We start from the raw sequence: 23,197 nt of genomic DNA on the forward strand, positions 1-23,197 counted from the left end.
ATAATCTAGTCAACAAATGAAAAGACCTGGAAGAAGTGTTCCAGGCAGAGGGATATTCAAGCACAGAAACTTTGAGGTGGGCACACTGTGGCCTGCTGGAGCAGCGGACAGAAGGCCATTGTGGCTGGAGCATGTGTTTATCAGGAGCAGTAGCAGTGGGAGAGGAGTGAAGGCAGGAGAGAGATCATATAAAATCGTACAGGACGTTTTAAACCTGGTAAGAGTCGATTTTATTTCGTGTACAGTGGTAAGCCATTGGAGAGGGAGAAGCCATAGGAGAAGGTGGTAAATCTGACCCTATGTTGAAAAGGACATGCTGATGTCATGTGGAGTTTGGATTGTTGGGGGCAGGAGTAGGGATTTTGTAGTCATCTGCTGTAGAGGTGTAGTGCCTTGGATCATTGCTAAGTTGATTCTGCATTTTGGGTTACATTTTCAGGAGAGTGATGGGAGTGAGAACTTGTGAATCTCGATGCCTGTTTAGCGGTTCCAAGGGTGAAGTTTGCTGTATTGAACCTCTCCACTCTAAGCCCGAGTTGAAAGATCATCCCATCACACAGTTTTCCTTATTGGCCATGGCATCCTTAACAAAGGTATTTAGAAGATGAAGCTTATAACTTAAGAGACTTTGAATACCAGAAATCTGAAAATTGCAGGGTAAATAGTGAAAATGTATTTTTTCCTCCCTAAAGATACTGGTCATTGGATTGAAGCCATCCTTGAAAGTGTGGATGACTTTTCCTTATGGACGGGTGAGTAATTCTCTCCATCTTATGGGCAAAAAGACCATGTTGGGAGGTCGGGCAAGATGATTCACGAGTGGTGAATTCTATGAGGCTGTCAGAAAGCTAGATAGAATGGAAATCAGCTCTCTGTCTGCTTACCTTGATGTGACCAAAACAGTGTCAGCTGGCGACCAGAGCAGTATCCTGGGGATCACAAGATCTATACTTCCCTTCCTTTATTCTGTTAGGTTTTCTCTCCTGAACAGCGGCTGCTTTGATATTGAACTACTGAGGGAGAGCACCCCACCGTAATATAGTGTGAATTGCTCTGACGTATTCTTTCTGGGGTTTCTTCTGCCTGTGATATTTCATTTTGGGGGATGCTTCTTGCAATGTATTGTGCACACCTCGGTATCTCTTTTCCTTCCTGCTTGGATGCTTTCAAACTGATGTTTTCTTCCAGTGAATATGTAAGGAGATGCGTGGATGGGATGGGATGGAGAATGACGGTGTAGAACCAAGTGTAGAACCAAGACTAGTCCAGAAAGTAGGCCCTGTAACGAGGGAGCTCACTCTTCAGTTTTCTTATTGGTACTCTATCTCTGGGCCCCAGGGGAAGCAGGCCTGCCCTTTCAGATGGTAGAGCCTGCTCAGATTACCATTAACTGTTCTTAGGTGACCTTCATTGGCTAATTGAGATTTATCATGGTATGTATTTGCATCTTTGTTTTTGTTGATTTTCCCCCCAATATTTTATTATGAACATTTTCAAATAAATAGAGAAGTTGAAAGGATTTTACATTAAACATCTATATACCTACCATTGTAAAACTCTACCATTAGTATTTTATTGTATACTTCATTATATACCTGTTTATTGTCACTCATCAAATTGTTTTTTTTTTTAATGTGCTTCCAAGTAAATTGCAGAAATTAGTACTCTTTTTTCCCCACTAAATATTCAACATGCATATGATTAAGTACAGTTCAGTATTCAAAGTCTTTCCTTTGGTAGAAAAATTTACATACAACAGAACACACAGATCTTGAGTGTACATTTGCTAAACTTTGCCAAATATAGATACTTATGTAACCCAAACTTTGTGAAGATGTGGAACATTACTGTCCACAAAGAAGGTTCCTTCTTGACGCTTCCCAATCAATCCCTACTCCACTGGAATTTTAATGAGAAATTAGGAGAAGTTTTTACCAAGGAACACCAGTCCATTGCTGTTTTAAACCAGAGTTTTCTCTTTATTCTTCTTGTGTTAACAATGATGTTTTTTTTTCCTTCTTACCCAGATGGATCCTTCCAGCGTTCCGTTGCTGGCCTGGCACTTTGTGGCAGTGCATAATTACGTGAATCCCATGCTTGCTTTCTGCAGAGGAGATGTTGTTCATTTTCTCCTGGTAAGTCCTAATATGATGCTAGGTCTGTGCTGAAGTCCTTTGTCATAGGGTATCATCCTGATTCACCAGTAATTTAATGTTGTGTCAAAGAAATATACTATCGTAATTCTTTGGAGAGAGAGTGACCTATTTAATTTTTGAGGCTTTAGTGGTTAACATGGAAAACCCTCAGCTCCATACCTCCTCATGGTGTATTTCTTATCTCCATCTCCTTTGACTAACAATTAATGGTTTCTGTGTATGTGTAAATATTTGAATGTACATAGGTCTGTATTAATGGCTTACCTACCTACATGTAGTGTGTTTATTAGCAAGTATCATTGAGCACCTACTATGTCCTTTACATTGTAGTGGACATGAGGCAATTGGAGGACATATAAAACTTAATTTCATTTTTAAAATAGGTTAAAATATGGTTTGAAAGGCAAAACCAGTATGTTCATTGCTACTATTGAGGACAGTTTAAGGACTCTACTATGTGATGAGAATTTAAAACTTGATGTAAGTTCAGAGTATGAAGAGATTTGTATGGATTACAGAGGCTGTGGAAGACTTAATGAAGGGGACAGGGCAAATACTGCAGGAGGGGTGGATATACATATTGGGGAAAATAAGATGAACTGAAGATATAGAGATAAGAATGTGCCTGTGGAATCTCTTCTTGAGTTTCCTAGCTCAGTGAGGCAAGTGCCTCACTGTCCACCTGGTTTCTCCAGCCTGAGATCTAGGAGTTGCCTTTTAGTTGCATTTTCCTCTCTAGTCCTGCTCTATCACACATCCTGCTGACTCTAATTTACTTCCTTTTTTTTGTCTCCTCTATGCTGCTTCCCTAGCCTAAACCACAGGCATTTCTAACCCAGGCTCTGAAATAGCTTCCTAACTAGTCTTTTGCCTCAGTGTCTTTTTATTTCTTTTTTAAATGGACATATTTTAATTTGACATATTTTAAATTGACATTATTGAGTTAGTTTCTGGTGTACAGCAAAGTGATTCAGTTTATATATCAGTTCAGTTGCTCAGTCGTGTCCGACTCTTTGCGACCCCATGAATTGCAGCACGCCAGGCCTCCTTGTCCGTCACCAACTCCCGGAGTTCACTCAAACTCATGTGCATCAAGTCGGTGATGCCATTCAGCCATCTCATCCTCTGTCGTCCCTTTCTCCTCCTTCCTTCAATCCCTCCCAGCATCAGTCTTTTCCAATGAGTCAATTCTTTGCACGAGGTGGCCAAAGTACTGGAGTTTCAGTTTCAGCATCAGTCCTTCCAATGAACACCCAGGACTGATCTCCTTTAGGATGGACTGGTTGGATCTCCTTGCAGTCCAAGAGACTCTCAAGAGTCTTCTCCAACACCACAGTGCAAAAGCATCAATTCTTCGGCACTCAGCTTTCTTCACAGTCCAACTCTCACATCTATACATGACTACTGGAAAAACCATAGCCTTGACTAGACGGACCTTTGTTGGCAAAGTAATGTCTCTGCTTTTGAATATGCTGTCTAGGTTGGTCATAGCTTTCCTTCCAAGGAGTAAGCGTCTTTTAATTTCATGGCTGCAGTCACCATCTGCAGTGATTTTGGAGCCCCCAAAAATAAAGTCCAACACTGTTTCCACTGTTTCCCCATCTATTTGCCATGAAGTGATGGGACCAGATGCCATGATCTTCATTTTCTGAATGTTGAGCTTTAAGCCAACTTTTTCACTCTCCTCTTTCACTTTCATCAAGAGGCTTTTTAGTTCCTCTTCACTTTCTGCCATAAGGGTGGTGTCATCTGCATATCTGAGGTTATTGATATTTCTCCCAACAATCTTGATTCCAGCTTGTGTTTCTTCCAGTCCAGCGTTTCTCATGATGTACTCTGCATATAAGTTAAATAAGCAGGGTGACAATATACAGCCTTGACGTACTCCTTTTCCTATTTGGAACCAGTCTATTGTTCCATGTCCAGTTCTAACTGTCGCTTCCTGACCTGCATATAGGTTTTTCAAGAGGCAGGTCAGGTGGTCTGGTATTCCCATCTCTTGAAGAATTTTCCACAGTTTATTGTGGCAGTTTATATGTGTGTGTCTATATATATATATGTTCTTTTCCAGCTTTTCTATTGTAGATATTATGAAATATTGTATGTAATTTCCTGTGCTTTACAGTAGGACCTTGCTGTTTATCTTTTATCTATAATAGTTTTATCTGCTTATCCCAAATTCTTAATTTATCCCTCTCCCTCTTTCCCCGTGGTAACCATAAGTGTGTTTTCTATGTCCGTGAGCCTGTTTCTGTTTTGTAAATAAGTTGACTTGTATCATTTTTCTAGATTCCACATATAAGCGATATCATGTATTTGTCTTTCTCTGTCTGATTTACTTAGTATGACAGTCTCTAGGCCCATCCATGGTGCTGCAAGGCATTGTTTCATTCTTCCTTGTGGCAGAGTAACACTGCATTTATTTATGTACCACATCTTCTTTATCCATTCATCTGTTGATGGACATTTAGGATGCTTCCATGTCTTTGGCCTTGGTGTCTTTACATATGCCAACATCTCTGCCAGGAAAGCTCTGTGCGCTCTTCAACATTATCCTAGCTCATGATTAGCATTGCCTTCCTTGACCTACTGACCTCAGCATTTCCCACTACGAACATCCATAATACCTTCTTTTATAACATTCAGCACTTCTAAAATTCCTTATTTAACATTTTTCTTCTTCACTAGACTGAAAGCTGCATAAGTCTAAAACCAACCCTACTGCTGTATTCCAACTACTAGGACAGTACTTAAATATATAGAAGGTCAGTAATAAATGTTAGAATTAATAACAGGAAGAAGCTTATTGCTGAAAATAAAGTTGAATATATGGCATGGATCTAGATTAGGGGTTGGCAAACTATGGCCTGTGGGCCAGACGTGGCTGGCTACTTGATTTTGTGAAGTGTTATTTCATGCCCGTTTGGTTGTGTTTTATTTATGGCTGCTTTTGCACAACAGTGGTGGAGTTGAGTAGTTAAAACAGAGATTGTATGCTCTGCAGATCTGAAAATATTTACTGTATGGCTTTTTACAGAAAAAGTTTGCTAACCTCTGATCTAGATTGTATAATAATTGCCCTAGATTGTTAAGGGGAAACCATCACAGGTTCTTAGGTAATTAAAGTGATATGATTAAAGTAACATTTTAGGAATAGCACTGTACAAATAGCAAAAAGAACAGATTATAGGAGGTTGGAGGGAAACGAAGGGTTTTGCTCTTGTAATAAAGCAAGTGAGGTCTTTAGACAAGGATGGTTGCAGTGAGAGTCAGGGATGACATTTTGAAGGAAAGACAAGGCTTTTCAGGGGGACTGAAGGATATAAACAAAACATTGCATTTCTGGCTATTTGAGCTATACTAGTATCATATTTCAGAAAAGCCTAGTTTTGGTCACTGCAGCACCTTTTTTTCCTTTTAATGTACTTTTGTTTTACTTTTTTTACACCATGCCACTAATCCTATTTTATGCTTTAACTCTGGCTAAATACAGTTATTGATGTGATGAAATTAGTTTGTTCTGAGTATGACAGGTGAATATTACATTTGCTAGTACAGGCATACCCTGGGGATATTATTGGTCCCATTTCAGACCACTGCAATAAAGCAAATACTGCTGTGCAGTGAGTTACGTAAGTTGATTGGTTTCCCAGGGCATAGAAAAGTTATGTTTGCACTACATTGTAGTCTTTTAAGTATGTAATAACATTATCTCTTAAAAAAAGCAGTGTACATACCTTAATTAAAAAATACTTCATTGCTTAAAAAAAGCCAAAACAATTACAATAGTAACATCAAAGATTACTAATCATGGATTACTATAACAAATAATACTGAAAAAGTTTGAACTACTGCAAAAATTACCAAAATGTGACACAGAGACAGTAAGCAAGCGAGCAAATGTTGTTGGAAAAATGGTGTCAATAGATTGACGCAAGGTTGCCACAGACCTTCAGTTTGTAAAACACACAATATCTGGAAGCACAATAAAGTGAAGTGCATTTAAAACAATGGTATGCCTAAACTGACAGCTTGACCACTGACCAGATATACCATGGATTATACCAGATATACTACATACACTTGTGAGTGATTTTTTTCATTTGTTTAATAGTTTCTTTAGTTATCAGTATTTGTTTTACCCATATTCTGAAAGGAAATCATGTTCTAGGTGGATTGAGTAGGTGAGAAACTTTTTAAAGTCTCTCAAACAGTAGCTGATATTCAGGTTGTTTTTATTTCATCATCAGGTTAAGAGAGATGAGTCTGGAGCGATACATGTTACTAAGCAAAAGCATCTTCACCTATACTATGACCTCATCAACTTTACTGTGAGTATTATTGAAATGAAATACCCTCATTTACTTTATATAATTGTTTTGAGTCCATGTTCTGTTAAGGCTCCCAGGATTTTTGCCATAAACCATGACCTTTACGGTCATATAAAATGTGGACAGAAGTGAAGTCCTGCTTGTACTGAAAAAAGTCTTGACATTGGTGTGATGCCACACATTATTTTTATTGTCCTTCAGTCTGCTGACCACTGGAGAGATCACCAAAAAGTTTTCTTTAATATCTTGAATAGCTCAAAGGGTAGATCAGAATAATTTCTTCAGGATCATTGCCGGGCTTTCTTTGTAAACACATTTTGGTACTTCTCAGTATGTCCTCATTGGTTCAGGAGATACTATTTTCTTGTGGCTAAAAACTTTGCAGAGTTCTCCCTCTATCATGCATCTTGGTCCTGAGCAACCTTTGGGTTTTTTTTAGAAAAGATTATTTCCTTTCGTATCAATTTTTATAATAGATGATTTATTAATTTAGTTGTACATTGCTTTTTAAATCTTACAAACTTGATTTAGAAATAACACTTTTTTCCCATATACATTTCATGAAATAATTTTGTTCAACCTCTTCCCATGTTTATTAGACCTCAGTGTTTTGTCATTACCAGAATCCCTTGTGGAATTGTCTGACATATTTGTCTAGAATTCATCATCGTCACTTGCATTTAAGATGTTTCAGGTACATCTCTGTAAACATCGGCATATGATTCTGTCCCTGGAAAAAACTTCCCAACCACAAGTAGCCATTCTAATAGTAGGACAGTGGGTGTTTTTCATTTGTCCTGTGACACATTCATGATGTGACCCCTAACTGCATTGCTTTGTAAGTTACCTTTAAAAGGCTTGTTTACAACGTGTCAACAATTAAAATAGTGAGAGTCTAATCCCAAGAATAATTGCTAAACATGCTAACATTCTTGCTCATTCTTTCTCTTAACCAGATGACCTTTGAAAGCCTGTAAAAGCTAGCACTAAAGTTTGTACAAGGCTAAATAATGTGTCTTTTCTGAATGGTACTTTGTTTCTCAACGTAATCAAGAGAGCACATTACAAAAGTTCTTTGTAAATGGTTTGAGTGTCAACTCTCTTTTCTGAGAAACAATGTTTTTTTTAAAAACCAAACCTTTCCCTTACAGCAACCACTACAATGATAAAGTATATACACACGTAGCATAGTTAAAATAGAAAAATTGATCCATTTTCAACATGATTGTTTTTGATTGTTATTTGATTATGCAAATAATTTCTGAGCATGGGAAGAGATCATATAAATAAACCAAAACTAGTATCAGAGAAAGTGCAGGGGAAATACTTTGTTCTGGCTAATTTAGAATTCTAATTATACAGATTTTAAGACTTCATTTATTTCTTGAGGAATTGAGAATTTTCAAAAAAATATTTTGAAAATAAATTTTATGTATAACCCAAGAACTTTAATTAAAATGACATCCTTTAGCAGATTTTAACATTATTATTACTTTTAAAATTCTAATGGTACTCATTAACAAATATTCAGACTATATAGAGAAATAGAGCAAAGAACTCTGCCATAATTTGTAGGTGAAGGAAATAAATATTTTTAAAATAGTTTCCATTTTAAAATATGTAATATTTAAATGCTAATGATCATTCTTTGACCAGCTAGGTTTACGAGGTTTCATCACCATTTTGTTTGATTAATGTCAAAAATAGCAGAAATGCAGAGTTAGTCACTTTTAAGTTATTGTGTCAATGTACTATCTTTAAAAAAATTGATAAAAAACAGTTTATCACATAATATCTATTAGGGCTCTTAGTTAGCCTTCTTTTACATTATGAATCACTTTAATACCATCAGAGCTCAATACTGTGCTGTGCACCTGCTGTTCTTTGGGCTGGTACTGAGCAGTTCTTGCTGTGATTAGGTTGTCATCACCTGATTGATTAAATGGTTAAGGTCCTCAGTGTCATTTCACTGAGTGGCCAAGCTTTCTTCTTGTCCTGGATGATGATGTGGGATGGGCCTCACTTTTGTGTTTCTGTGTGCTTGAATTACAGTGGATAAACTCACGCACAATTGTGCTCTTGGACAGTGTAGAGAAGTTGCATGTGATTGATCGGCAAACTCAGGAGGAGCTGGAAACAGTGGAGATCTCAGAAGTTCAGTTGGTCTATAATAGCAGCCATTTCAAATCACTAGCCACTGGAGGAAACGTGAGCCAGGCACTGGTAAGGATAATCTGTTATTTTAGCATTGTTTTGATAAACTTGATATTTTGTTGTTTTAAGAATTCTGAGGAATTTTTATGTCTTGATGTTTCTTTGAAAACCACTAACTAGGTTGAAGTGGATGTGAATTTATTTGTAAGTATTCAAGAATGTGAATTAAAACAATAATTCCTGTTATCTGCTATTCAGAAATGTGACTAATACCAAAGAATTTTAACTTTTATACTAAAAATAATGAAGGGAAATTTAAAGTTCATAAGAAAGAAATTGTAAAAGTAAGATATTTTAGAAAGTTTTATGTGGTGACAACAAGCCTGATAGATTTAAGGAATTAAAGACTACAGAGACAGGTAGCTTGTGAGGCTTTGGAAGTATATGGATAATTGCTAAAGACTTGAACAGGTATGAAGACTGTGGTCATTGAAAGGAAAAGAGAGCTTTGAGAGAAAAATTCTTTAGGAATGGGAGATAGATGAAATGTAGGAGTCTGCAGAGAAGGAAGACCTAAAAGTTATTTTAGTATTGCTGTTGCTGCTGCTGCTAAGTCGCTTCAGTCGTGTCCGACTCTGTGCGACCCCATAGATGGCAGCCCATCAGGCTCCTCCATCCCTGGGATTCTCCAGGCAGGAACACTGGAGTGGGTTGCCATTTCCTTCTCCAATATTAATTTTACTATATTTTAAGCAATGACAGTGGCATTTAGCAATTTACACAGGTGTGTGTGCCAAGTTTTTGCGACCCTATGGATTGTAGCCCGCCAGGCTCTTCTATCACTGGGATTGTCCAGGCAAGAATACTGAAGTGGGTTGCCATGCCCTCCTACAGGGGATCTTCCCAACCCACATCTCTTATGTCTCCTGCATTGGCAGGGGGGTCCAGTTCGATTCCTGGATGGGGAAGATCCCCTGGAGATGGGATAGATTACCCACTCCAGTATTCTTGGGCTTCCCCTGGGGCTCAGCTGATAAAGAATCCATCTGCAATGCAGAAGACCTGGGTTCGATTCCTGGGTTGGGAAGATCCCCTGAGGAAGGAAAAGGCTACCCACTCTAGTATTCTGGCCAAGAGAATTTCATGGACTGTATAGTCCATGGGGTCACAAAGAGTTGGACAGGATGGAACAACTTTCACTTCACTCTTAACCACTAGTGCCACCAGGGAAGCCCATTTACATAGGTAGTTTACAGTTAAATTACTTGAAATTGTGATCTCATGTTTGCTAAGTCAGTAATCTTTAAGCAGGAAATTTAGACTCTTGTGGAGCTTCTCTGTATAATTTCCTGGAAAAAGTAATGAAGGTCTTATTTATGAGTGTCTAAAGCATCACTATGAACAAAGCTAGTGGAGGTGATGGAATTCCAGTTGAGCTATTTCAAATCCTAAAAGATCATGCTGCGAAAGTGCTGCACTCAGTATGCCAGGAAATTTGGAAAACTCAGTCAGTTTTCATTCCAATCATAAAGAAAGGCAGTGCCAAAGAATGCTCAAACTACTGCACAACTGCACTCATCTTACATGTTAGTAAAGTAATGCTCAAAATTCTCCAAGCCAGGCTTCAGCAATATGTGAACCATGAACTTCCTGATGTTCAAGCTGGTTTTAGAAAAGGCAGAGGAACCAGAGATCAAATTGCCAACATCTGCTGGATCATGGAAAAAGCAAGAGAGTTCCAGAAAAACATCTATTTCTGCTTTATTGACTATGCCAAAGCCTTTGACTGTGTGGATCACAATAAACTGTGGAAAATTCTGAAAGAGATGGGAATACCAGACCACCTGACCTGCCTCTTGAGAAACCTGTATGCAGGTCAGGAAGCAACAGTTAGAACTGGACATGGAACAACAGACTGGTTCCAAATAGGAAAAGGAGTACATCAGGGCTGTATATTGTCACCCTGCTTATTTTAACTTGTATGCAGAGTACATCATGAGAAACGCTGGACTAGAAGAAACACCAGCTGGAATCAAGATTGCCAGGAGAAATATCAATAACCTCAGATATGCAGATGATACCACCCTTATGGCAGAAAGTGAAGAGGAACTCAAAAGCCTCTTGATGAAAGGGAAAGAGGAGAGCGAAAAAGTTGACTTAAAGCTCAACATTCAGAAAATGAAGATCATGGCATCTGGTCCCATCACTTCATGGGAAATAGATGGGGAAACAGTGCAAACAGTGTCAGACTTTATTTGGGGGGGGGCTCCAAAATCGCTGCAGATGGTGACTGCAGCCATGAAATTAAAAGACGCTTACTCCTTGGAAGGAAAGTTATGACCAACCTAGATAGCATACTTAAAAGCAGAGACATTACTTTGCCACAAAGGTTGTCTAGTCAAGGCTATGTTTTTTCCAGTAGTCATGTATGGATGTGAGAGTTGGACTGTGAAGAAAGCTGAGCGCCGAAGAATTGATGCTTTTGTACTGTGGTGTTGGAGAAGACTCTTGAGAGTCCCTTAGACTGCAAGGAGATCCAACCAGTCCATTCTGAAGGAGATCAGCCCTGGGATTTCTTTGGAAGGAATGATGCTAAAGCTGAAGCTCCAGTACTTTGGCCACCTCATGCGAAAAGTTGACTCATTGGAAGAGACCCTGATGCTGGGAGGGATTGGGGGCAGGAGAAGAAGGGGACGACAGAGGATGAGATGTCTGGATAGCATCACCGACTCGATGGACATCAGTTTGGGTGAACTCTGGGAGTTGGTGATGGACAGGGAGGCCTGGCGTGCTGCAGTTCATGGGGTCACAAAGAGTCAGACTGAACTGAACAGCATAGTATCTTGCTCAAATCTCCCTGAGATATTAAAACTTCAGAGCATAAATATGTGTGAAAGAGTCTTCCAGTATTTTTAGAATTTAGAAACTAGGCAAATCCAGAAGAAATGGTAATTCAATAGAATTCACTAGGTTAAGAATAATTATTGTCCCACACTTAGATATTTTCTTTTGTCTGGAAGTGTAAAAGTGTCAGTCACTTGGTCATGTCTGACTCTTTGTGACCTCATGGACTGTAGCCCACCAGGTTCCTCTGTCTGTGGAATTTCCCTGGCAAGAATACTGGAGTGGGTAGCCATATCCTTCCCCAGGGGATCTTCCTGACCCAGGAATCAAACCTGGGTCTCCCACGTTGAAAGCAGATTCTTTTCCATCTTAACAGGGAAGCCCCCAAATCAGCTCTCCCAGACTCCTAGCAACTGTGGCAGCAGTGGCAGTGGTGGCAGTCTGAGGAGTGATTATTAAAAACATTGATAGACTTTGAACTTGTGCTTTCAGCCATGATGGAATAGTAGGAACTGGATTTGCTCTCCTGTCTGGGAAAAAAAAATAAAGGAAAAAAACCAAAAAAACAAAAACGGTAATTTTCAAGAGACTAGTGAACTTGAAAACAGAACGATAGAATCTATCCAAAACGAAAAAAAATGTTAGTGACCAGTGAGGTAGCGTGAAGTAGCCTAATGTGTGGTAGAAATCTCTGAAGGAGAGGAGAGAAAAAATTAGAAGAAATAATGGTCAGAAACTTTCCAAAACAATAAACGCAGAATTTCAAGAAGCTCAGTGAACCCAAACACAAGTAAAATGAACAGATTGATTCAAATGAAGTGGAAAGAGGAAATATTAGAGCAGGCAGAGGAGAAAGACACATTAAATGCAGAGGGTCAGCAATAAATGCAAGAGCAGATTTCTCATCTGCCATAATCTGCAGTAGTCTCCAGACAGATATAGCAAATGGCCAAAAAGCAGATGACAGGATATTCAACACCATTAATCATTATGAAAATGCAAATCAAAATCACAATGAAATACCACTTCATGCCTCCCGCAATAGCTGTAATCAAAAAGAGACAATAACAACTGTTGACTACAATGCAGAAATATTGGAACATTCATATTTTGCTTGTTGGACATAGTGCAGCCACTGTAGAAAACATTTTGGCAGTTACTCAAAATATTGAAGATTCCATGTGATAGAGCAGTTCTATTCCTAGATAGCTACTCAAGAGGAATGAAGCCATATCTCCACAAAAACACTTGTACACACATGTTCATAGCAGTAGTATTTATAATAGCCAAAATGTCAAAACAGAAAAAATGTCCACCAACTGATAAATGGATAAGCAAAATGTGGTATGTCCATGTAGTAGAATGCTATTCCTCAATGTAAAAAATGAACTGTTGACACATGCTTCAACATGGATGAACCTCAGAAATACTGTGTTAAGTGAAAGAAGCCATATGGAAAGACCGTGTATTGTTTGATTCTATTCATATGAAATGTCCAGAAAAGGTAAATTTATAGAGGCAGATGTAGATTAATAGAACTGGGACTTAAAAGTGGGAATGAGAACTGACTGGAATGGGTAAAAGTTATCTTTGTGGAGTGATGGAAATATTCTGAAGTTGGATTTTGGCAATGGTTGAACAACTGTACATTTACCAAAATGTTATTGTATACTTAATGAGTGAATTTTATGGTATGTAAGTTATATCTTAATATTGTCATTGAACAAAAGTTGACTATTTAAAACAAAAGTAATGATATTTTGTGGTACATACTTAATGATACGTAGAAGTAATAGGATGACAGAAATAGTACATAGCAGGGAGTGGGGAGAAGGAAGTATATTACTGTTAAGTTCTTAACATTATACATCAAATTGTATATTATATAAATGTAGACTGAGATTAAAGTTGCATATTATAAACACTAGAGTAGTCACTGAAAAAGTATCCCTTTATAAGTCAATAGTAGCAAAAAAAAAATGGATGTTAAAAAATATTAAATTCAATGAAGCATAAAAAAGAGATGGTACAGGTGGAAAACAATAAGATAATCTAAATCCAACTATATCAATAATTATAGGAAATGGAAGATGTCTAAACATTTCAGTTGAAAGGCAGGGATTGTCATACTGGATTTAAAAAAAGCAGGACCAACTCTATGCTGTCTACAAAAAGCTCTCATTAAATACAAAGTCATAGATAAGTTAAAAGTAAGAGGGAAGAAAAAGACATATTGTGCAAATACTAATAATTAAAATGGCTATTTTAATATCAGATTAAGTAGATTTCTGAGTAGGGAATATTGCCAGAGATAAAGAGAAATTTCAAATTGATAAAAAGATTAATTCATCAAGAAGACATAATAATCTTAAAGGCTTAAGCACCCAATAACAGACCTTCAAAATATATGAGATGATAACAAATTTAAAAAGAGAAACAGACAAGTCCACAATTAGAGTTTGGAAAATTCAAAACTCCTTTATTAGTAATTAATAGAATAAGCAGACAGAAAACCAATTATTGACCAACTTGATGTAACTGATATTTATAGAGTATTCCACCCAGCAAAAGCAAATTACAAACTTTCTCAAGTGCAAATGGAGCATCCAGTAAATTATATGCCAGGCCATAAAGCAAACAACAGTAAATTGTTGAATCATCTGGGTAAATCTGGAGAAAAATATTTGGAAATTAAGTAACACCTTTATTAATAACCCATAAGTCAAGGAAGAAATCTCAAAGGAAGTTATAATATATTTTGAACTAAATGAAAGTGAAAATGCAGCATATAAAAATCTGTGGTCTCAGACAGCTCGTACAGCTCAGCATTTTCACACAAAACAAAGCAGAAGATCTAAAAAGACCTTTCTCCAAAGAAGACATACAGTTGGCCCATAGGTACAAGAAAGATTGCTCATTATTAGAGAAATACAAATCGAAACAACACGAGGTATCACCTCACACCAGTCAGAATGGCTAGCATCAAAGCATTGACAAATAATCAATGCTGGAGAGCGTTAGAGAAAAAGGAACCCTCCTGCACTGTTGGTAGAAATGTACATTGGTCCAGTCACTATGGAGAACAGTATGGAGATTCCTTAAAATAGTAAAAATAGAGTTACCATATGATCCATCAATCCCACTGCTGGACATATATCCAGAAAAAAATATCATTCAAAAAGATACATGCAGTCTAATGTTCATAGCACTATTTACGATAGCCATGATGTGTTGTGTGTACATGGAAGCAATCTAAATGTTCATCGATAGATGAATGGATAAAGAAGATGTGGTGTATATATATACACACACACAGACACACAGTGGAATATTACTCAGCTATAAGAATGCCAGATACAGCAATATAAATGTACCTAGAGATTATCATACTAAAGTAAACCAGAGAAAGACAAATATCATATGATATCACTCATGTGGAATTTTAAAAAAAGATGCAAATAAACTTATTTACAAAAACAGAAACAGGCTCACAGACATAGAAAAAACAAACATGGTTACCAAAGGAGAGAGTGGGGAGGGATAATTAGGGATTCGGGATTAATATATGCACACTACTATATCTAAAAGAGATAACCAACAAGGACCAACTGTATAGCACAGGGAACTGTATTCAATATTTTATAATAATCTATAAGGGAAAAGAATCTGAAAAAGAATATATATATGTAAAATAACTGAATCACTTTGCTGTACACTTGAACTAACACAACATTGTAAATTAACTTTAACAAAAATCTGGGGTCAAGAATCCACCTGCAATGTAGGAGAACGCAGTTTGATTCCTGGGTCAGGAAGATCCCCTGGAGAAGGAATAGGCTACCCATTCCAGTATTCTTGGGCTTCCCTGCTGGCTCAGCTGGTAAAGAATCTGCCTGCAATAGGGAGACCTGGGTTGGGAACATCCCCTGGAGAAGGGAATGGCTACCCACTCCAGTGTTCTGACCTGGAGAAGTCCATGGACTGTATAGTCCATGGGGTCACCAAGAGTTGGACATGACTGAGCGACTTTTACTTTCACTATAGCTTTAAATACCTTAAAAAAATCTCAAGTTTGAGATTTTTATTTAAGTTTCTTTAAGTTTTTATCTTAAAGAAACAGAAGAGCAAATAAATTGGAAGTATATTAAAGGAAGAAATAACAAAAGTGAACACAAATCAGTTAAGTAGGAAATTGACAAACAGTAGAGAAAATCAAAGAAAATAAAGCTTGTTTTTTTAAAAGATAAATAAAATTGATAAAACACTAGTGAGAGTAATTCAGAAAAAAGGTGCAGTTACTAATATCAGGAATGAGAGAGATACAATCACTGTGTAGTCTGAAAATATTAAAAAGATAATATAAATAACTTTATGCCTAAAAAACAATTTTAGATGAAGTGGAAAAATTCTTTGAAAGGTACAGATTACTAAAGCTGACCAAGAAGAAATGAAAATCTAAGGGGTTATATGTTAGTTTGATTTCCTACAAAGAAAATCCAAGCATAGATAGCTTCACTAGTAAAGTCTATTATAATTAAGGAAAAAATACCAATTTTACATAAAAATCTTTTTAAAAATAGAGGAAAAGGGAGCACAAATTCTTTTTATGATATCAGCTTACCTCTGATAATAAAACTGAAGACATTGCAATAAAATATAATACAGACCAATGACCTCATGAGCATAGAAGCAAAAATCTGTAAAATAGTAGTAAATAGAAATCAGCAATGTATGAAAAGCAGAATCATTATCAAGTGGTATTTATCCAAGTCACACCCGGCTGGTTTAACATTCAAAAGTCAATGTTATTCACTATATTAGTTTATTGTAAAAGAAAGGTTATAATACCATCTCAAAAGATGTATAAAAAGCATTTAACAAAATTCAGTATCCGTTTCTGATAAAATTCTTAGCAAACTAGGAATAGAAGGGAGCTTCTTTGGCTTGATTAAAAAGAACATCTACAAAAATCCTACCACCAACATTGTACTTAAATTTAAAGTGGTACTGCCAGAAACCCAGACTGAAGAAAAAGTGCAAAACCCTGATTCTGATCTTCCAGAGGAAATACAGAAGCAGAGGAACATGTTAAGATTCCACTGGGATACCATTAGCAAAATTCAGATAGTAGGAAACTCCAGTGAATAAGTGTTCCAGTGTCTTCAACAGATAAACTTCATGGAAAGCAAAGGACTGTGAGAGAGAGAGGCACACTGACTCTTAAGAGATGTATCAGCCTGCTTCAGTGTGTGGCCCTTATTTGAGTCTTGACTTAAACAAATGAAATGTAGAAACAAAGAATAAAAATCTCAGTAACGTTTGACATTTATGAGGCAATTTGAAATCCAAACACTGATCAGATATTTGATATTGAGGAATGATTGTTAATTTTTAAAAATCTGTCAAGGAAATTTTGTGGTTATGTTAAAAAGGATTTATTATGCATATACTGAATTTTTGTAAATGAGGTGTCCAAAATCTGAGATTCATTTCAGAATTATTACTGTGTTATAGAGGAGTCAGTGGGAATTACAGATGAAACAAGATTGAGCTTATAATTAATGAAGCTAGTTACTGGATACATTGGGTTCATTATTTTACTCTGTCTACCTTTGTATATATTTTTATAATTTCATAAGAAAAATGACTAGTTATCAGTTCTTGACCACATATATTTTGAAAGATTTATAAATGCTGCTGTATTTAAGCCTCTCAGAAACTGCATGGTTTTCAAAGATGCAAAGATGGAAAAACATAGTGTCAGAACTTTGAAACTTGTTTAAACTCTGTCACCTAGTAGGTGACAGAGCCTAAATTTGCAACCCAGATTTATCAGGCAGGAAGTCTTGTTTCTATTTGCTGGGTTGTGCTGACTTTCATATACTGTGCTGCTTTATCTTCCTGTTTGCTTTTGTGGTTTTTGTTGATATTTATTTCAAAGAACTTGGAGGTATCATTTCAATTAGCCCTGTTCTTTGCCAGAAGCAGTGATTACCTGTCACCCAGTAGGGGGCAGGTTGCAACAGTTTTTCTTCAGATTTAGAAGTTGATATGTTCCTCCCTTTTTTGCATTACTCTGAAAGATAAAAAGACCATATACGAGCAGAGAGCTGCTTTTTGCACTTTGTCTTTTCTGCCACTTCCACAGCCAGAGTGGCACTGGGCCAACATTTTTTCCCCACTCACTCACAGGATGAAACTATATTGTCTCTGTAATCCACATTCTTGAAAATTTGAGATTTCTAATGCATATAGTTTTTTATCTTAAAATTTTTTTTTCCAGGCTTTGGTTGGAGAGAAGGCTTGCTATCAATCCATAAGTAGCTATGGTGGTCAGATCTTTTATTTGGGAACAAAAGTAAGTTCTTCCACTTTGTGACTTGGCGTTTGTGTCAGGAGAGTTGGGGCTGAAGGAGGTTGCTGGTAAAGAGAGCAGTACATTACAAAGTGAATACTGATCAACAGTAATTGAAAACTTTGAAGGGTTAGATGATCAGGATGTTTAACTAATTAATTTTTTAAAAGATTGCCCCTTAATTTTATTATAGGTTATTAGAAGATATTGAATATAGTTCTCTGTACTGTACAACTAATTAATTTCCTCTACTTTTAGACATACTATATTTTTACCTTTGTTTAGGTTCTGGTTAATAATAGCATGCTTATTTTCTTTATTCAGAGGTATACTTTCTCAATCTTCCTTCGCATTTATGTTTTCATGACCAGAAAGATAACTTTATCGTATATTTGTCATGTAATTAAGATGTGCTTTAGCTTAGATCAGCTTGTGCTCACTCGCTCAATTGTGTCCAACTCTTTGCGACCCCATAGACTGTAGCCCACCAGGCTCCTATGTCCATGGGATTTCCCAGGCAAGAATACTGGAGTGGGGTTGCCATTCCCTCCTCTAGGGGATCTTCTCAACCCAGGAACTGAACCCGTGTCTCCTGCATTTGGCAGGCGGATTCTTTATCACTATACCACCTGGGAAGCCCTAGATCAGCTTAGGATATATTATTAATCAAATGCACTGAGATATTTGACTTAGAATAGGAACTTTTTGTATATCAATTTGTCCCCTTTTTTTTGAACTTTTTGTTTATCAATTTGTTTTTGTTTTTTAAAGCTTTTTGTCTATCAATTTGTTCCTTGTTTTTTTAAACTTAGCATGGAAAAACTTAGCTTGGGAGATTGGATTTTCCTTCTTTGTCCATGGAATGAACTCCTTGGACTATAGACTTACTCACTTTTAAATGTTTGATGTACTCTTTTTTTTTATTGTCCACGCCACATGGCATGTAGGTTCTTAATTCCCCAACTAGGGAGCAAACCTGCCTGCAGTAGAAGCATGGAGTGTTAACCACTGGACTGCCAGGGAAGTCCCTGTTTTACTTTTTAATGTGGGCTCTTGAACAACCCTTTGCTTTTAAGTGTAATATGAAATATTTTCACTTAAAGAGATGTGAAATGAGATGTAGAACTGAGACAAATGTGTCTCTCAAATAAGTCTCTTGGAGATGATAAGTCTAATTTCCTTCTCATTTTCTAGTCTGTTTATGTGATGATGCTGAGGAGCTGGAGGGAGGTGAGTTCAGAGTAATTTTATATATTAGCACTATTGAATTGCACACATCTTAGCATTCTTTGTTTTGACTTTTTAGAAAAAGATTATTTGGATTTGTGCTTTTTAATTTCAGAAGCGTATATCAAAGCCATTCTATCATATACTTGATTTGATAAAACTAACTCATGATAAGGTTTGGCTATGTATATAGAAAATTCAAAATACCAGTGGTATAAAAGATCTTTCTCTCATGTAACAGCAGTCTTGGAGGTACACAGTCTGTGGCTAATATGGCAGCTCCATGGTCTTTGTCATACTACCCTATTTTAAAAAATATTTCACCATTCTTGTGTATGGATTCTAGTCTCAAGGTCATTTTATGTTCCAGTATAACTGCTGGAGCTCCAGCTGTTAAGTCCACATTCCAGGAAGGCGGAAACAGAAGGGAAGGCTGGCTCTGACCTTTTAAGGTCACAACCCAGAAATTTCCAACTAACACTTCCTCTTATCATTGGCCAGAAGTTAGTCACATGGCCCCAAGTGACCACAGGAGAGTCTTAAAAATGTCCTTTAGCTGTCTAAAGGTTTATTGCTATCTCAAACAAACTTGGAATTTGTTATGAAGGAGGAGGGATTGAATGGATATTGTGGCAACTAGCTGTTTCTGCTCTAGCAACATTCTAGCTGTTTCCTCTTTTCAGGTTTAGGCTGTAGCTCCTTATACCAGCTTATATAGTCACTGTACTATCCAGTGCTTTATGAAATTGTTTTCCTTGGAAATAAGATAGTCACATGGTTATTATAATTTTAGTTAATAAGCAACAACTTCTGTAAAGACACTAGGTAGAATAGGAATTTTTATTGGTGATTGGTCAGACAAAGGGGTGTGGTTTCTCTCATTTATTCATTTTAGAGAGTGGATCACCTCTTGAAACAAGACTGTCTTACAGAAGCTTTGGCTCTGGCATGGTCTTTCCATGAAGGAAAAGCAAAAGCAGTAGTAGGTAAGTCAACAGAACACTGCTTTTCTGGAGCGGAGAAAATGAATAATATTAATCATTCACAGAACACTTTTTACTTAGTGTTCAAGTGCTTTATAAGCAAGATGTTATCAGACCTTACAGATTTTCAGGAAAAAAGGTTAATGACAAATACAGGATATAGAATTTCAAATGTCACTTTTAAAATTCATTTCATAAGGAAAATTAAACTGTTAGAACAAAAGAAAGTACACTGACATGCTGTCTGGTCCAGTCGATGGGAGGTGTTCCTGTTATATGGCATATTACCCAACATTTTGCTACCTAGATTTGTTGTATCTATTGTTAGCATAGGTTATCAATAGAAGACCAGAGCAGTTTCACTCCTGAAGAGGTGGATTAACTTCGGATTTATGCTGAGTTTTGCTTCTCTGCAGGATTATCAGGGGATGCCAGTAAGCGAAAGGCTATTGTTGCAGATCGGGTGAGTATTTTAATAGGGTTTTTACTGGGGTACATCTTGGGCGTGATTAGGTAAATGACTACAGTCAAGGAGAGAGTGTATAAAAAAGCAAATCAGATGATAATTCCTTGGTGTTACTGTGAATGCTTTTGTAAATTCCTTCTTATCGCCTTTTCTTTTTTCCCTTGCTCACTCTTTAATGAAGATTATAAATAGTGAAATAGCCAGAAGATAGTAGACAGGAGGAGGAAGAAAACCCAGGGATCTGGATTGTTTCTGAACTTAATTGTAGCCCATAGGATGCTGACATTTATTATAAACTGATAAGTAATAATTAGAAATACTATATGTGCAAGTATTGGTATTGCCTGAGGTAGCAAAGATGGCTGATGTTTATTATTATTATTGTTCAGTTCAGTCTCTCAGTCATGTCCAACTCTTTGTAACCCCATGAACCACAGCACGCTCTGTCCATCACCAACTCCCAGAGTTTACCCAAAGTCATGTCCATTGAGTCGGTGATGCCATCCAACCATCTCATCCTCTCTTGTCCCCTTCTCCTCCTGCCCTCAATCTTTCCCAGCATCAGGGTCTTTTCAAATGAGTCAGCTCTTCGCATCAGGTGGCCAAAGTATTGGAGTTTCAGCTTCACTATCAGTCCTTCCAATGAACACCCAGGGCTGATCTCCTTCAGGATGGACTGGTTGGATCTCCTTGCAGTCCAAGGGACTCTCAAGAGTCTTCTCCAACACCACAGTTCAAAAGCATCAATTCTTCGGTGCTCTTCTTTCTTTATAGTCTGACTCTCACATCCATACATGACTACTGGAAAAACCATAGTCTTGACTAGACAGACCTTTGTTGGCAAAGTAATGTCTCTGCTTCTGAATATGCTGTCTAGGTTGGTCATAACTTTTCTTCCAAGGAGTAATTGTATTTTAATTTCATGGCTGCAATCACCATCTGCAGTGATTTTGGAGCCCCCCAAAATAAAGTCTGCCACTGTTTCCATGTCTGTTTCCCATGAAGTGATGGGACCGGATGCCATGATCTTAGTTTTTTGAATATTGAGCTTTAAGCTGTTAATTAGCATTAATATGGCTAATGTTAATATTTAATACTAGCTTTGTTTTCCTAGTCTAGGCTTGCCTGAATTCATATACTGTTGTCATTTGTCCCCCTTTTTATTGTGCAAATGCATTGGTAAAAATTAGATTCCAAATTAGTATAAACATTTAGAAAACATATATAGAAACTGGTCATTCCCAAGACTTGTAAATGATTCTCTTAGTTTCTGGTAGAAAGAATTGCCTGTATGTGTTCTTTAGGGAAAGATCTATGCAGAGGATAACTGAAGAGGTAAACATCAACATTTTATTTCATTTTTATTTCACACTAATGGCATCTGGAACCTGGAGGTATTTATTAGGAAAGATTAGCAAATTGTTACTAACCCTGAGCCTGAAAGAAATTAGGCTGGGGTTAAAAAATGGGGAAATAAAGCCACTAAAATTTTAAATTGTATTTTTTTCATAAAATAGCCAAGCCTGATTCTGTATTATTTAAGATCATATATATATTAAGATGACATATATTAAGTATTAAAAAGCTTTAGAGACATATTTTAATTACCGTTTTCCTTACAGATGGTAGAAATCCTATTGCATTATGCAGACCGAGCTCTAAAAAAGTGCCCAGACCAGGGAAAAATCCAAGTGATGGAGCAACATTTTCAGGTACACATTTGCAAGTGCTTCTAATAGACATAACTATGAACAGGTCTAGTACTGCTCTTGGATATTATTTGAGAATGGAACATTCATGTTTTGCTTAAACATTTTTCAGTATTCAGAGCTTTATTACAGGGTTTGTGGAACATTCTCAGTTATTAAATTTTGAAGTAACAGGTGTACAGACACATGGGAACAGATGAGTAAATGTTGTGGGGTGTCAGTGCTTAGGTACTTGGTGCTTCATGGAAGGAACGGATGTGTGTATGAGGGTACATACCTGTGAACTGACACCTTACACCTTGCTGATGACTAACACTTTTGTTGACTTGTTGGACAAGTGGACTACCAAGGTTTAAATTTAGTTCTCTTAGGAGCACCTGTGATTCAAGAATAGGTACCTTGCAAAAAAATTATCTCTTAAATACACTAATAAAAAAACCTTTAGTTTCTCTTGAAACTCAGTGAAAATAGAAGTCAAGGAATGATTTAAAGATCTGCACAGTGTGTATCATGAGAGTATTTACCATCTGCAATCATCTCAAAGTATATTTGTTGGGAATCTGTTTCTTCTTCATTCTGAGGTCTTGCTCCCCTCCCCCTGCCTCCTCTTTTAACAAATATTTGAGGGTCTGGTACAGTAGTCAGCAGACATTTTCTAAAAAGGGCCAGATGGTAAAATTTAAGCTTTGTGGGGTACATATGGTCCCTGTCACACGTTCGTCCATGTGATTTTTTAACTTGTTTTTAAACAACCCTTTAAAAGTGTAAAAATCGTTCGTAGCTGGGAGCCATTCAAAAACAGGCTATGGACAAGACTTGGCCCATGGGTCAAAGTGTGCAACCTCTGGTCTAATATGTTCTAGGCACTGGATGATAGTGTGCAAAAGATGTGTGCTCCTTGTTATCTTGAAGTTAATAATCTAGTCAAAATAACTTTTCTTGTGCACAGTAGTGGACATGTTTAGAAGAAAT

General features: G+C 37.1%; 1 protein-coding gene across 3 annotated transcripts in view; it reads left to right on the top strand.

Annotated features, from left to right (window-relative positions):
* Window positions 1–23,197, top strand: part of VPS8 (VPS8 subunit of CORVET complex) — a 300,505-nt gene that overhangs the window by 43,125 nt on the left and 234,183 nt on the right. For all 3 annotated transcript variants that reach the window (XM_040252398.1, XM_040252383.1, XM_040252391.1), the window contains 10 exons: window positions 440–593; window positions 693–752; window positions 2,028–2,135; window positions 6,407–6,487; window positions 8,540–8,710; window positions 17,769–17,843; window positions 19,035–19,070; window positions 19,963–20,053; window positions 20,467–20,513; window positions 22,139–22,228. In XM_040252398.1, coding sequence (XP_040108332.1) covers window positions 440–593; window positions 693–752; window positions 2,028–2,135; window positions 6,407–6,487; window positions 8,540–8,710; window positions 17,769–17,843; window positions 19,035–19,070; window positions 19,963–20,053; window positions 20,467–20,513; window positions 22,139–22,228 — 913 coding nt within the window. The remainder of the gene's footprint in view (window positions 1–439; window positions 594–692; window positions 753–2,027; window positions 2,136–6,406; window positions 6,488–8,539; window positions 8,711–17,768; window positions 17,844–19,034; window positions 19,071–19,962; window positions 20,054–20,466; window positions 20,514–22,138; window positions 22,229–23,197) is intronic.

Source organism: Oryx dammah, unplaced genomic scaffold (assembly GCF_014754425.2).
Source record: "Oryx dammah isolate SB20612 unplaced genomic scaffold, SCBI_Odam_1.1 HiC_scaffold_2, whole genome shotgun sequence".
Classification (NCBI taxonomy): Eukaryota; Metazoa; Chordata; class Mammalia; order Artiodactyla; family Bovidae; genus Oryx; species Oryx dammah.